Source organism: Vanellus vanellus (assembly GCF_965231255.1).
Source record: "Vanellus vanellus genome assembly, chromosome: 4".
Classification (NCBI taxonomy): domain Eukaryota; kingdom Metazoa; phylum Chordata; class Aves; order Charadriiformes; family Charadriidae; genus Vanellus; species Vanellus vanellus.
This window is the reverse complement of record NC_138909.1, coordinates 789,165-805,755: the sequence shown is the minus strand read 5'-3', so window position 1 is coordinate 805,755 and position 16,591 is coordinate 789,165. Positions and strand designations below refer to the sequence as shown.

Below are 16,591 nucleotides of genomic sequence, written 5' to 3'. Positions count from 1 at the left end.
GCACCGCCTCAGGGCGGGCGCGAGGCCGCCGTAGCCCCTAACTGCCGCCACCCCCACGTGCGCGGGCAACCTCACTTCCGGCCGGGCGGCGCTTGGGGTGTGTAACGGTAAGGCCGGGGTGTGTGTGAGGGAGCGGGGGCCGCGCATGCGCCCTGGCGCCGCAGCTCCTCCCGCTGCTGCCCGCCTCCCCGGGGCTGTGGCGGGGCTGTGCCCGCCCCCTCTCTCCTCCTCCTCCTCCACCTCCTCCACCTCCACCCCCCCCTTCCCCCTGGAGCGGGCGTCCGGAGCCGGCGGTGGCGGGCGAGGAGAAGCGGGGCGGGGGCCGTGGCCGGCATGTGAAGCGGGATAGCTCCCTCCCCGCTCCGGTAGCCGCTGGGCAACGGCCGGCCTCTCGCCTCAGGCTCGCCCGGCGGCTTCTTCCTCGGCCGCCGCTGCGCGGCGCGGGGCCGGGCAGCCGCCTGCGGCCGGCGCCCGTCCGGCGGGCCCGGCGGGGCCCCCCGCTCGCCATGAAGAAGTTTTCTCGGATGCCCAAGTCCGACGGGAGCGGCGGCGGCGGGACGGCGGGTGTCGGCTCCGGCGGCGGGGGCGGCGGGGCCAGCGGCGTCGCCTTGGGCAAGGTGTTAGCTGTCGGGCGCTATCAGGTCACCCCCGAGGAGCTGCTGGCGGAAGGTAACGGCGGGGGGGGGACACCGGGCCGCACTCGGTGCCGGGGGAACCGGGGAGGAGCGGGAGGGGTCGCTCTTCACCGGGACGGGCCCCTCCCCAGGGGCTCTCCCGGCCCTGAGGGACGGTGTAAGCCGGTGCGGGGGGGTGGGGTTCTCGTGTTTAGGCTGGTGCCTGGGGTCGGTAGGTGGCTTGGAGTTTCCTGGCGTGTTGTCGCGACTAAGGCGATACGGGATGGTTGGGGGGGTCCCTAGGTCGGATCCCTTGGGGCTGGCGGCGGCGTGGACTGTAACCGGCGCTTCAGAATAGGGCGGTTTAATCCTGCAGTAGGCTTTTGCCAGCTAATCTGAAGAGAAAGCCCCCAAACCCCAGGAAATAAAAACCTTGATCTTCCTTGCTGGAATGCAGTAGATTTCTGGTAGGGTCACGAGTGGAGTTGCAGTGCGAGCAACTTCTGCCGTGGAGGATCCCTGTCCTCTCCTTGCTGCGGGGTGCCGGACTTCCACTGCTCGTCGTTAACTGGCGCTTGAAGTTGCTGGACCTCCGTTTGGTTTTAGTGCAGGGCTGCGTGAATTCGGGTCGCCGTAGAATTGGCTGGACTTTCATAGTTGAATGACTTTAATAGAGGCTGGCGTGGGGCGTCGTGAAAACAGCCATATTTGAGTTTTGTTCTGTGGGTGGAGGGGAAACAGTGTGGCGTTGATCGCTGAGCTGGTGGCAGCTGATGTTGTGGTGTATAAACTATAAATCACTTCCTAGGTCTCTGAGCACAGGGCTGGTCCATTATACTTTGTAGTTAGTGAATTTTGCAGTGCTACAACATACCGCTTTGGATGTTGTGGGTAAAATAACTTATTTTTATCACGTTTATATCTGTGTATTGCTTAAACTAGTTTATGCATAAACGTACTAGTAAACTTTCATTGTTTATGTGCATTTCTTGATGAAGACTTCCGCTGCTGTTTTAACAAGTACACGCAGATACTATTATTTAAAATAAGAATGTATACATGGTACTTATTGCTATCTGGAAAAAGTTTTAGTAGCATAGTGGAGTTGTTACTTAATGTTTAGAACACAGTGTTTTGTCTTTGGCTTACGAAAATGAGGTCAGGGCTTAGTCACCTGCATACCTGGTTGCCTAAAATACGAGCGGTCCATGCTGAAACCTCATTCAAAGTGATTGTGGTCTGAGAGAAGGTCCCTTCTCTGCAGGGCTGGTTGCAGGATAGAGACTTATTGAAAAAATAAAAAACAACACCAAGACTGTGGAAATAGGCTCCTGAGTGAGTTGGGGAGGAAGCGGAAAGGAGAAAAATTGCATGGTGCCTGGTTCAGTTTAGCATATTAGTAAAACTTTTCTCATAGTGTTCTGCTTTAAGAGTTGCAGTAGCCCTTAAGGGCTAGGGGGCAGGGGGAGTCCGAATTGTAACAGTTGAGTGTTACGTGAATTGGTTTCCTTACTTTTGAGGCTAAAATAAAAAGTTTTGTACAGCTTTTACGTGGTCTCTTTGATATGGGTGCCTAGGAATAGAACTGATCAGAGGCAGGGCATGGTAAATCTGCAGCATCTTGGGATAAGTCTTCAAAGCCAACAGCAGAGCTATTCACTAGGGAGGACCTAAAAAGGCTTAGAGGAGAAGAAAACAACAGGTGGCGTAACTGCACGGGTGAGGTGGTGGGGAAGAAGCCAGGAGCTGGGGGAAGGATACCATTACAAGGCCTCTGACTGTGGGAAGCAGCTGGGTTAACAGTGTGTGTGTGTGGAGCAGATGAGTGCCCCGTGGTGATTGGTGACAGGGTCACTGTGACCAAGCGTTTAGCCGGCACTCGGGTACTTGGAACTGACCACAATAGTTTAGGAATGAATAAGTTACTTTTTATTGAGGAATTACTTCTTGACAGTCAGGTTTTTCCTTGCATTAGTAACAAGTAATAGTAAGTAATTGTATGTTACTGATGTCATATTACTCATTGCAGTCTGTTATTAATACTTAACACTTGATAAATCCCCTGCTTAATGGTCCTCCTCCTTGGGGGGCGGAGGGCAACAACCTTTTTTTTTTTTCCCTAGTCCCTTTGCATAAGGCATTTCTTCCTTTTTTCATTTTCTGGAACCCACTTTTACGCAGGGTCTTCAGCTTGCCAGGTAGTTCCTGTTAGTGCTGATGAAATAACATTTATAAGTTAGAGGCTCATATCATCAGAGTTTTAGGTTATGTAACATGATGCATCGTTAATGAGTTAATGAATGTAATGGACTTAACAACAAGCCTATTTCAGAATGGATATGTAATGTTCTGTTAGCAGTGGTGTGGTATGGATAGGCTTTTTTACTAGTTATTACAATTAACAGCATTATATGTCTGTCAGATTCAAACTGTTTAAACACACCACGCTCCCCGTATGCTCCTCCCAAATTTTGCATCTGAGTTGCTTTAGGAAGCTAGCTCTGGATTTTGCAGAGGACTTAGGCTCATGGTAACTAGAGCGAGCGGCCCTAGTGGTGCTAAAAGGCACAAGGTGTAACTACCCTGTTAGGCTGCAGCAATGAATATATGGTAGATTTCCCGTGTTGATACAGATGTTGCCCTCGGAATGCTTTTCTGTCGTCTTTGACAATATTGTTTTGTTGCCGTGTTTCAAAGGCAAAATTATGTAGCATTATAATGTAGTTCTGCAGGAATCTATAAAGCTATCTATAGCAGCTGCATCATTTTGTAGTAAAGTAGGTATAAAGGTTTTACTGCTGTAATTAGTAGGCTGTTAGATGGCTTCTTTTGTTTTAAACACACCTGTCCTGCTGACTTCTCAGCCTTCATAACTCAATGGTCAGTGTCTTGTGGGACGGAGGTACTTGTTTGTAATGTTTATTTCTCAGAGATGGGGAAAGAACAATCAATTTGGGTTAAGGTTTAATGTAGAAAATGACTTCTTATCCATTTCAAGGGAATGGTAAAGTATAGGGTTAATGACTTACACAGGCTGAGTGAAGGCTTTCTCTCCATATATTTTTTGCTGAGCAAGAGTATGTGCAATGTAGTATAAGTTTGGGGAATTAAATCTGGCAAAAATATGGAGAGTTTTGTCTTTTCAAAGTTAACTGATGGTCTGAGGAGAAGTTAGTTATGCTTAGTTCAATATTGAAAAAGACTTTCTAGTTCAGAAGTCGTAGCAAACTAGATGTGGCAAAACATGATACGTCCTCTTTAGTGTGTATCAGATGTCAACAGTTGATGTTGTGAGGAGTCAAAAGGAAAGCAAAGTAAAAATTAGCGACTGGCCCAAACACTTCGGGTTTATATAAGGAGGAGGTAGAAATGTGTGACTTGACATAGGGATAATACTACTTCATTGTTTGCTTTGACTTACACTTCAATAACTCCTTTCTGTTTAAGACCTGCAGTGAAACTAAATTTTCTGGAGACTGTAAGGGTAGGCATGGGAAGACATTCGGTTGTCTTACTGTCTTGATTGCTTGGCAGGTCTTCAAGGTGTTTAAACTGAGTAAACAAAGAGTTTTCCAGGTTTGAAGTTGTCTTTGTACCATGGGCAGGTAGAAGTAGGCATCTGAAGTATTGTGTTGAAATTTAGTTTGTGGGTATGTTTTTAAATGAGTGTAGATAAAGCAAGCAGAGACAGGGATGTCTTAAACGAAACAATGAAAAAAGGAGACTGTAGATGAAATGTGCAAGGGATTCTTAAGCTTCACTCCCAAACATGACTGCCTTGGCTTGGCAGCAAATTTGTGGACTTAGAAGGACGATCCTCATATGGTTTCCTATTCAGAATTGGTTAATGGAATCATGGGGCATAGGCTGTTGCATCTTATTTTAAAAACATAAAAAAACCCCAAACCCATAAAAAAACATTTGTAGTGTTTTTTCCCCCTGTGGTACGGCTAATAAACTGTCATTGAGTGTCCTGCATGTCTTGATCTGGTGTTTAAAGGACTGCAGTTTCAAGGGGTTCTTCAGGCTGGTTGTTCTCTCATTGTCCAGGGCAGTTACTACCATATCTAGATGCTTACCGATTTCTTAACTATATTTAGTCCAACACAGAAATGGGTTAACTCCATGTCAGGCATTAGTCCCCCGTTGTTTGTCTCTGTCCTGACCTTCTACCTCACTTTAAGGGAACAGCCTACAGAGACATTTGTTCCATTGTAAGTACTCCCAGAAAGAGGCAGAAATCCGTACCTCTCTTTATTCATTATGCTAGAAATGCTTTCAAAAAATGAGCTGGAACTCGGTCCTCTATTAAAAGAAGAGAGGTGGTTGAACGTCTTGCTTAGACCACGTGTGGTTTATACTTGCCAGAAAAGGTAAGAGGCTTGGAGCTTGTATGTTCTGATGGGCTGCTCTTACTTCATGATAAAAGCATTATGTGTCTAGCAGGTGGCTGTAGACTTATTCTGGGCCAGCGCTACTGAAGTCATATTCAGCGAAGAACCTGGAAGTGAAAGAAGCAGTGTCCTAGAAACAAACACGAGGTTTTTTTTTTTGTGTTGTGTTGTTTTGGCTTTTTTGTCACATCCTGGGAATGCTGGTCTGGCTGCAGGTGAGCTTTACTGAACTGTATTTCACAGGATCATCCAGTAATTACTCTTTGCCTCTGATACAAATGTTAACCCTAGTTACAAATGCGGAACGTCCTAGTCTGCTGTGAATGTAGCACAAGAGCGTGATGATCTTGCCTCTGAAAACTTGTTTTTTTGGGAAGAACTAGGCTGACTGTGCATGGAAGAAGCAAAACTCTGTTGTCATAAAATGGAAAAAACTCTAATGAATTTAACCCTCCCACCAGGAAGTGCATTGCTTACAAAAGTGATGGTGAGATACTAGAGACTTACAGGGAAGAGACTGGGTAATACCATGTGCAGCCTGCTCCAAGAAGTACCCAAAGTAAATGTAAGGTAGTGGTAGGTGGTGTCACTGTGTTTAGAAAAGGCAATAGGCTGCTCTTTTCCTTTTTTGTCTCTTGAAACTTTGGATAGGAGGGGTTGAACGTGACACAATACTGCTCCTGTGCTGTATCTCTCTCCATTCCATTTGCCCCAGTGTATGTGGAAGGAAGTTGTATGATAGCGGTTATACTGTTTCTTTATTGTTCTAGCTGAGAAAATGGTGAGTTTGGAGCTGTGTAGTATTGAGCCTTCCAGTGCTATGCCTTAGGAACCTGTTGTTTTTCCAAGTGACCTTATATCTAGGACTAGAGAGGCAATGAAAAAGCCACTCAAGTGGTGATTGCTTTTAAGTTAATTAGTTAATGTTTGTGTTGCACAAATGTTTGCTTCATTTATTTAATATGATGGTTAAATCATAGTTGTCTGTGAAGATGGACCTCTCAATAGGGAGATCAAGTAAAAACCTCAAGTCTTCCCTTTATGAAATTGGAAATTCGTTCTCCTGTCTTTTATAATCCATCTCACGCTGCAACCTCTTGGAGTTGTTAACAGGAAACTAGTAAGGAATTAGTTCCTTGCAAGCTCTACCATCCTACTTAAATTGAGCTTGCGGTCTTGATGACATTTACACTATTCAGTTGGTCTTTTATTTTTGTACTGTTCCAGTCGGGGCCTAGGAAAACTAGCACCTTAATGGAGAGAAATCCAAGTCCTGTTTTCTGAGATCTTGTGTTTGTAGATTGTCACGCTGTGTAATTTTTACCGCAAATGTTTTTCCTGGAGGTTGTTCAATTAATCGTCTAAGGGAAGAAGGGGAGTCTTAAAGTTTGATCAGCATCACATTTGTGTTAATGGTTGACTTGTTTACTGTCCAAAAAGGAGGCATAGTACGTTTTTCAGAATCAATCCTAAAATTTGGGTAGTCTTGAAAGTTGTTTTTGTGTGTGTGTGTTTTTTAATTTTTTTTTTTATCTCATGTGACTTAGAGAGATCAGTTCTTTCGGTAATCCAAATAGATGAACTTTCTCGTATGTATAGGGTTCTTCTTGTCCTAGGATGCTTAAGCCTCCTTTCAATTAACCTTTCACACCTTGACTTTTTTGGTTTTTAGAGCAAGTTATCTTGGGGATTTGCAACTCTGGCAGCTGCTATAAATTCTCAAGTGTGTTGCTGTACAGCATAGACTGCTTTATCTTTTGTGGCGATGTGGCTTGTTTGTTGTGCTTTGTTCTGAAGAGGCAAATAGGGAGAAGTGCTAGTGTAATGGATCAATGAACTTAGTACTTCAAAGCAATTAAATGTGATGTGGACCAACTTTTTAACTCTGAGATGCTGACTGCACAGTGGGAAAGCTTATTTTTGTGGCAGGTGTTATGAATGTAGCTGGTGCAGGGTCAGTTCTGTCATGACTATGTGGCACGGCAGACTCTTCGTATTTGGCAAGCTGACATGTTCATTATTGGTTTTCGTCATTAGTTTCGTGGTCACGTAGTGTGTAACGTGCTGCTCTGCAGTATCTACTGTTTTGTTTTTAGTTGGAACCTGGTTCAGTTATTCAGATGGATTATGAGCTAGAAGGTTGTCTGGAAAGGTAATTTGTGGAATATTTTTTTTTTTTTCAGAGTGTAACATTGCTGAATCTGTGTTCACACATGACTGTAAAGGTCATGCCTGTTATTGTATCTCAAACAGTTTTGCTTTGATAATATTGGAGTAGCAGAAATGTTTGGTTGAAGTTGAAAAGATAAAAAGAGAAAAAAAGCAATGTGAGTAGATGAAACTTTGTGGATCTCATTTTGGCTAAGAAACCGCTAATACGCGCAAGGCTTTTGGGCAGCCCTGAGAATAAGCAGGGCTGCCTTGCTTCAACCGTAGCTTCAGAGTGGCCGGTGGTAAGGCTGAACGGAGTTTTGATCTCTGGGTAATGAAAGATAGGGAGCCTGTGCTGTAGTGCTCGGGGTTGTTCTTCAGGCTTTTCAAGCCTAACCAAGGCAGCTAACAGCTTGAAACAAGAGCATTGCTTTGCCTATTAAAGGATGTAGCTGTGTTCTGTGTAATGAAAAAGAAAACCAGGAAGTAGCGTGGGTATTTGCATGTGATCCTAGTCTTACGTCTATATGCGGGTAAAAATGTCTTTTCACGTAACGTAGCACAAAGTGAACGCTTTAACTTCAGTTTTGTTAGATAACTAGTGTACTGGTTGAACTTTGGTGGTACTTCGGGAGAACAGCTGTTCTCACTGTATTCTCCAGAGCTGTGTGTGCCTTTCTTGCGTAGATGCAGAAATGAAGTGGTTAGCAAACACTTTTGTCAGCCTACAGGCATGTGTTATACAGCTAAGACCAAGTTCAGCTCTTAAAGACACGTGGTCTAATGCTCTTTGCTTGTCATGTTATTTATTAGTCTCCTCATCCCCGAAGGAGACTCCTTTCTGCATTGCAAGGTACACGAACATGTATATTACGCCCCTGTTAACTGCACTAATTGTTCTGTTCTTTTTCAAGAACGCTATCAATTTAATGTCTGTGTGCCCAGAAGTAGTTAAATACTGAGCAAGTACTATGGCATCTGGTAATTCTGAGCTATTTTTTGGGGGGATAGTGGCCAACAATCAGATGGTTATGTAGGAGAAGCAACTTGATTTGTAGCACTATGATGTTAATATGATACACAAACTCAAGTCACCTTTCCTTTGCTAAATTTTGACAAAAGACAGATGTAATAAACGTATGCATGTATGTGCCATCTACTTGCTTTTTTTTTTTCTTGTGGATGTGTTTTGATATGGTATGCTAATGTTAGCATAGTCATAAAAGGGGGTGTGCTGGTGTCTTTACCATGAAAATCTTGGACACTCTCAAAGGGTAAGGCAGCCTGTAATAATAGTGGATATATTAGCTTTGTGTGTGAAAGACTTGGCCTGGCTTTAAAAGAGATTGTGCAGAATCTTATTTTGGGTGTGTTTGTTTTGTTGGTTCAACTGAAAGTTTATTTTCTGGTGTTGTGTTTTTTTTTTTTTTAGATCTCTATTTTGCATGTCAACATTGAAAAGAAAAACTTTGTTAGTTAATAGAAGTAGAGTTCATTTTCAGACAGGAGTTAAGAGAAACCAGTGATTCTGGGAAGAGTTTGTTGATTTCTCGGGGCTTTTGTTAGTGTAATCTCAGAGCTGTCAGTCAACAACTAGAATGTTATGCGTATGGAAGTATATGTACAATTATTCTGTTCATGGAGAACTGAAGTCGATGCCAGAGGTGGGACTGTGTCTTTGCGGAGCAGCGTAATTACAGGCTTACTTTGCTTCTCCATCTGGGAAGAATGAGCATGCTTTAGTATGTACAGATTAACTGTGTCAACTTAGATGTCTTTGTAGCTGGAGATGTTGGTTTGTTTTAGCTGTAAATGTGAGCACATGTGCTGTCTGAATGTCTTGCTTTTTGCTAAATAGATTTTTGGGTTCAGAGGAAAAGTGTAATCAGGTTGTGCTTCTTGTCTCTGGCGTTGTTTTGGTTCACAGTGTTCTTTTCAAGCCTTCATTCTTGCAGCTATTTAATTTCTTAACCTTGGGCTATATTTTACTTGTTGTGGCTATTTTTTGCCTCCATAAGAGTCTAGATAAGTAGGTTACCGTAGTCAAATGAGTTGCCATTTGTAAGCAGTGCTGTGTTAACTGACACGATGAATGCTCTATGCCTGCCAAAATGTGGAGTTTAAGACTGTCAGATGTGGTTCTAGTAAACAAATTTCATTCTGCATTTGGGATTAACCAGGAACACAGACGTGGTTGGTCACCTAATTATAACTTGATTGCTTGAGATGCTGTCCTCTTCTTAAGAAATAGTTAGATATGCAGGCATCTGTTATGGAAGGCGGGTTTTTCATCATGTGTTTTTATAGGTTTGGCTTAAAAGCTGTTAATATACTAGATGAACAGCTGCCTCCTGAAATGTTTGGAATATTTACCTACTTCTGATACCTTAAGTGGAAAGTCTGAGGCTAATTTGCAGATCCCAGTGATGCTAAGCAGCAGTTCACGGATGCAGGTAATGTTGCCTCTAGTCTGTTGTTTTGCTGTGGTAGAGATGGCTTGATTTTTCTCTCCAGCTGAAGAAGTTAGGCGGTGAATGTGAAACGCTTGTTTTCTTGAAGGGCTAGGTTTTTGGTTTTCTCCTCACTGTCGTCGAGCTACTGATGAGGAAGAAAAAAAAATTCCTCTTCTGCTTTCCCGATGGTGTTGGGAATGGATTTTAGTCTCTTGAGTGTTTGTCTACGGGTTGAGGAGGTAGGAACTTTTCCTTTACTCTCCTGTGATTCTGACATTCATTGCTCACGCTTGTCCAGGTTAGTTACTTTTTAGTAGTAGCAGTGGGATATTTTGGGTGTGGGTGGGGTCAGTTGTGAAACTGGTCCCTGAACACAAACAGGGTGGAGGAAAATGCACAGAGAAGTGCAGTTTCACAGCTGGAAATAAAGACTTACTTGATCCTAGGGGTCTGTTTTAATTAAGTACGGAATATTTCTTTTGGTGTGAGTAGCAAAAGACACTACTGCCTCTTTGCTCTTCAGCAACCTGAATGTAGATGTTAGAAAACATAAAGTCTGTGTTGTGGAACTGAAAACTAACTAACTTGCAGTGTCCTTCCTGTAAAGGTTACGATAGCCTTTTCTTAGCCTTTATTCTCCTTAGGTTTACCTTGCTACTTTGGATGCAAATGATAAAAATACTGAAGAATACTGACTCATGAGAGTGAATGCCTCTTAGGACTTTTTTGTCTCGCTCTTCAAGAGGTGTCAAAGCTGGTAGGGATCTGAAGATCATTGAATCCCCTTAGGGCTAGTCATTATTCTGCAGGTGGAGAAACAAAGAAAGATGAAGGGATTTGCCCCAGGTCATACAACAAGTCAGTACAAGAGACACGGGTAGAGTTTGGAACGTCCTGACTCTGTCCTCACCGCTTCAGTAATATGCTATGCCTTAATTGCCACCTACAAAACTGTGAAAGGAGTTCTGATATTACAGGACTTGAGGAGATTTTATTCACAATAATGTATGTGTTGGAATTTTTTTCCAAACTTGCGTGGTGTTTAATGGAATAATTTGTTCCTGTGGTGCCTTGAAACTTTAAGGTGTAAGTCTCCCAAGAGATATGTACTTCTGTGGTCCAGTTCTTGGTTTAATTCTTGTTCTGTTTACTGACTCATTTTACTTCTCTTTTTTTAATTTGTTGTTTGAACTGTGATATCTGCCTGTGCATTTTGTCTTTCAGTAGCAGTTCTAATGAGTTATTCTTGCAGCATTTTGCTGCCATTATTATAAAACAAAAATAGTTTTACAAGTCAGCAATTAATATGACGTGTTCTTATCTTCTTTTGCAGTTCCTGTAGGCTGAAAAACTAAATGTAAGCTGACATATGACTACACAGTTGCTTTTATAAGGGGAAATTCTGTTGAAGGACATGTTTGGGTTTAGGTGGTTGGGGGTCCTAACGTTTTCATTTGTTGGGACTAAACCAAAAACACGAGGGCTTCCAGAGTGGTCCATTTAATGAATGACTGCCTTGTTCAGAGTTGCCGCTGTTGACTCGCTCTGCCTTGAAACACAGTATATGTATGAGAGGTATTAAATTATACCGTTAATCTTGACTCTGATACTCAGAATCCTGTTGCCACCGCAGCATAACTTTTTTTACTTAAAATGATCAAGCTGCTTATACTGCTTGTAAGTGTCAATGTCTCTTTTTAAATTGTCAGATGTCACAGTGTGAAGTTGAAAATATTAGTACTCAAAGAATCCCAAACATAAAGGTGGTATTAAAATAATTTTAATAGCAGTATTACTAAAGAGATGTTTTGTGTGTGAATTGAAGTGTTCAAATGCATTCAACATGTACCAGACAGAGCTCTAAGAACTTCCTGCCCCTAGGCAGGTGCCAAGGAAACATTAATTACCTAAAATATTTTTAAGTTCTATTCATTGGTATAAGCAAGTCGAATCTCAGCTGTTTTGCTCTTAAGGAAGTTTACTGGTCCCTTGTTCTTCCTCTGCCAGATATGTCTATATCTGCTACTTTGGTATGCTCAGAGTTTAAACATATACAAGTATTTGCAGACAGCTAAACAGTCATAGACTCATAGAATGGTTTGGATTGGAAGGGACCTTAGAGATGGTCTAGTCCCAACCCCCCTGCCTAGGCAAGGACACCTCCCACCAGCCCAGGTTGCTTTAAGCCCTGTCCAACCTGGCCTTGAACACCTCCAGGGATGGGGCAGCCACAGCTTCTCTGGCAGCCAGTTCCAGGGTCTCACCATCCTCACAGTAAAGAATTTCTTCCTAATATCTAATCTAAATCTACTCTCATTGAGTTTAAAACCATTACCCCATGTCCTGTGACTACCTGCCCTTGTAAAAAGTCCTTCCCCAGCTTTCCTGTAGGCCCTCTTTAACTACTGAAAGGGGCTCTAAGGTCTCCCTGGAGCCTTCTCTTCTCCAGGCTGAACCACCCCACCTCTCAGCCTGTCCTCACAGCAGATACGCTCCAGCCCTCACAGCATCTTCATGGACTCCTCTGGCCCCGCTCCAACAGCTCCGTGTCCTTCTGCTGTTGGGACCCCCCGAGCTGGAGGCAGCACTGCAGGGGGCTCTCCCCAGAGCGGAGCAGAGGGGCACAGCCCCCCCCTCGCCCTGCTGGCCACACTGCTGGGGGTGCAGCCAGGGATGCCGGTGGCTTTCTGGGCTGCCGGCGCACATTGCCGGCTCATGGCCAGCTTCTAAATCACCAACACCTCCAAGCCCCTCTCCTCAGGCCCGCTCTCAATCCATTCCCTTCCAAGCCTGGATTTGTGCTCGGGATCGCCCCCTGTCCAGTGGGGCAGATGAGACAGTGAAGAGGCAATGAAGAAGATGTTAATGAAAATCCGTATACTGATTGCCTCAAATATTCGTACCAGATATTTTTAACTACTAATTCCAGCCAGTTAATCCAGTTTTGATCGTGCTTATGTATAAAAAATGGTCAATGAGTTCACTGGTGATTATATTCAGATGTGAAGAAGTGAGTGAGACTATGTAGGCTCTTTCAGGCAGTGAAGAGAGATATTTCCTCTTGCTAATTTAGTATGTGTGAGATGTCTTAGAAAAATAGCGAACCAGAGAATCTTCCTATGACATCTGCCTTCGTCTCAAAAGCTTCTAGCGTTATGAATTGCTTAGTTTTTCTCTGCACGGCCTGGTGACTCTTTTATTTCTGCTGCGGTGAAATGTGGCACCTCTCCAAGATGCCGTAGCACTAGCCGTTTTGCTGAAGCTGGGAACCTTATGCTTTGCCTTGTTTCTGTGCCATGGTAGCTTTGTGGCATTCAGTGAGTGAGTTATTCATGTGTGAGGTTATAAATCCATTCTGTGCCTGTCTCTGCTTTGGATTCTTATGCTTGCATATTGAAATCACAGTTAAAATAGACATTTCAAGGAAAATGGAAGTCATACTATAGAGCAAATAAGAGTTAGTTAAAGGAAAAGTGGTGGTTTGTTTTTTTGTTTTTTATTCCAATTGTGTGGTAATCATTCAGTATGAAAATGGAGTTTAGTTCCAAAACAGATGCAGTGGTTGTATATTAGGTATATAACTGTTATGTATTTTATTTCAATGCTTGTTTATGTTGTAGTTGAAGTTGTGTTTTTCTTTTTTTTTTTTTTTAAACAAACTGTTGTGTGCATTTAAGCTTAGCAAATGACATTTGAAATCAATCTATAAATTTAATTGAATTTGTGGGTTCTATTGATCATAGCCTCGGTGTTGTAGAATGAGTAACTTCATTTTCCTGTCTAGTCTATATTCACAGATCATGTCATCATCCTGCTTTTCAAACTCCCTCTGTTTTTAGTTCAGAGTCAACTACAGACGGAGCTGAGTTCAGTGAACAAAGTCAGGAGGGATGGGGGGGAAAAAACCTTTTCCACATGTTGAAGATGAAAACTACTGTTTAAAGGTTGTCTTGGTGTGTGTGGTGTGATGTGGGTTTTTTTTTTTGTTTGTTTTTTAAACCCTGCTAGCGGGTGCTCATTATAGGTGTCTTGGTGAAGTTGAGAAGCTTTTTTGTGAAAAGTTAGGCAGGAAGCACATCCTGCCTACCGGCATCATCTTCGTTTCCCCTTTAGTAACATGGTATATCTGGCATGCTAAAGTTTGAGAGACAAGAGGTTTGATGGCACAGTGAAAGGGAATTGAGTTAACTGTTCTGGCCGAGATTACACAGCATAATCACTTACTAAATGTTTATTCAGCAGTCTTGACCCTGACCAAAAAAATGCGGCGCTCAGGTTGGTTGGTGGGGTTCTGTTGTGTGGGTTTCTATTTGTTCTTGAAGCCTACTGTTTGGGAAGGGAAGCATCAGTGACGTGAAGCTCTCTTGCAGACAAGTCTTGCTTGATTCTGCAAAGAGCTGTCACACTTGACAAGTGTTTTTTGGCTTCAGAAATGCGGATTGTGTTTCTTGAACTTCTATATTTTTGATTTTTTTAAATTCCAGAACTGGTTCTAAAAATGCCTAGTTAGTAAAGGATACAGTTCTGAGTATTGTAATGCACTGTCGATGCGGAAACTCAATGGCAATACCTCACAGAACTTTGTAGGCTTGAACAAAGGAATCACTTTCAAAATGCTCACCTGCTCTGTAAAGAGAAAGCATGTTTATTGAAGTATACTGGGATGTGCAAGAAAAGAATTTGCAGAGGAAGAAAGAGTTTGAAGAAAAAGAATAGATGCATTGCGTTATTGTACATCTCAAAAGTCAAAATCACTTGAAGATCCTTGTGTTTTTGGAAGACAGTGGTGTTCCCAGGCTGGAATGTGGTTCCTTGAGTGCTTAGCTGGGAGGTGACAAACCGAATGCTCTTTCGCTGCTGTTAGGGATGTGCCTGTAAACTAATTCTTGTGCCGTCTCTGTACATTACACTGCATCAGCTAACTCTGATAACACTGCGTTGTGCTGGAGCGTTTCCTGGTCCCCACCAATGCTGGGAGCAGACTGGATTAGTCCCTTCAAACATAAATACTTGCTCTGTTTCTGTGAGAAGAAAGCTCTTGTTCTTGTTGTTAGAAAACCTATTGTGCCCCTCCCTCTGTGTCACATTTAACTTTGTTTTTAATAAATCAAGTAGCAAGCGTCTGCATGACAGAGTAGCCCTAGAGCTTTAAGAGCTGACTTTGTGAATGAAGCCTGCTGGATGGTGTCTTGTTGCCAAATTTTACTGTAATTTCCTTCTTTCAGTTTGTTAGTATAGATAATGGACCCATTTAATACTCTCGAGTACCTTCTGTTACAACGTGATTTTGGAATCTGTAGGTGAAAAGAGGTGAACCTTTCGATCTTTGCAATCCATGAATTGAACTGACGGCGATGTACTAGTCATGTTCTGTGCTCCCTTCCTTATTCAGAGAAGGTAAAAATTTTTTGACTTAAATACAAGTATCTATTAAATACATTTGTAGAGGTCAGCGTGTTAGACTTTTGACGGTGTATAGCAAGAAGAAGTGATAGTATAGTATTATGTATTACAGTGGCTGTGACTAATTGAAATGTAGAGAGGTTTTTCATATTTCTTCAAACAAGAGTATGGGGTAAAGAAGGAAAAACCCTAAGAAATATTGTTTACTCTTGGGTGCATAATATGCATTACTTACAGGATGTATCAAATGTATTTAGAGCATACATTAAATCATCTATTAGGTCAATGAATTTTCATCTTCCTTAAGCGTGACAGAATATTGCAGGAATTGCAAGTGTGTCTATTTCAGTGTTTCTGTAGCTGTCTTGAATTCAAATAGTTTGCAATTTTATCTGTATTAGGGAATTGGGGGTTTTTGTTTCTCTAGAAGCAAAATAGCTGAGGCAGACAGAAGATGGTACAGAAGTAGTGGTGTCATTGTCGTAGTCAACTAGGATAGCGAGTCACCCGGATACTGAGAAGCATTCAGGGCGAGTGCCATGATTGTCTTTAATGCAGGATGCTGAGTTTTGTTCCTTTTGCTGTTGGCTAGTTTGAAGCTTGAGCATTTGAATCGGCCAGCTGTCAGACAAAATTTGCTTCAATCTAGAACTACAATGTTAGCACTTAAATTTGGAAGCTGTCTCTAGTAGGTTTTCTTTATCCAGCATAGTGCTGTAGGGACTCTAGCTGACTAGAGTAGGTTTGCTCTGTGCAGAAAAAGTCTGTATCACTCGATTCAACTATAACTTTCAAAAATGTGCTTAAGACTGCGTTGAAAGTATAGATGTCTGTACATTTTTTTTTTTTTTTTTTTTTGACAGAGAGGGATGTTACCTGATGGAAGGGAGGAGAACACAGGCTTTAGAGAGGATAGGATTTTCAAAATTTAGGGAACCTTCGCCCAAACAGCTGAAATGTCTATCCATTGGCTACTTCAGGCTTCCTTGGAGGTCCTTACAGGCCAGGAGGGAATGGCAGCGTTGTCAGAGGTGATGGCTAAAAATTCCTATTGAGGGTCTTGCAGTATTAATTTCACCACTGAGGAAAAGTTGTCGAGGTGAGTGTGATAAGAATGCTTCATGGGATTTAAAAGAAGAAAAATAGGCTAATTTGAGACTTTTTTTTTTTGTTGTTGTTCCTTTGTATTCTACCGCCTCATCTGTCTTAGCTGTTGCCTGTCTTGATGTGAGGGGATTTCCTGTGATTTCCGGGCAGTTTCCTGTAGCATGTTGTGTAGCGCTTAAATTTGCATGTGTTAATTTTTTTGCACTGTAGCAAGCTTTTGGGATATTCGGTGTTAGGAGAAAGTAAAGTTGACACGTTGAAGGCGCTAAGTATGTGAACTTTGCTGGGGTTAAAGCTTTAGTAGTGCTTCATGATGAAAATACTAGTACCTGTTTGCATCGCTGGTGTCTGTGTGATTTGGTTGTGACTACACAGTGTATCGGTTGATCTAATTACTTTTAAATGGCTAAAAAAATAAAGTGATATGTGCATTTGACATTTGTGTGCTCTGCTTTGCAACATAACTGCT

The 16,591-nt window shown here is 42.6% G+C and overlaps 1 protein-coding gene across 1 annotated transcript in view; it reads left to right on the top strand.

Annotated features, from left to right (window-relative positions):
- Positions 1–289: 289 nt before the first annotated feature.
- The window catches only part of LOC309671114 (BMP-2-inducible protein kinase-like), a 47,809-nt gene continuing 31,507 nt past the window's right edge, over positions 290–16,591 (top strand). Inside the window, exon 1 of the mRNA XM_082482287.1 lies at positions 290–669. Coding sequence (XP_082338413.1) covers positions 507–669 — 163 coding nt within the window. The 5' untranslated portion in view covers positions 290–506. The remainder of the gene's footprint in view (positions 670–16,591) is intronic.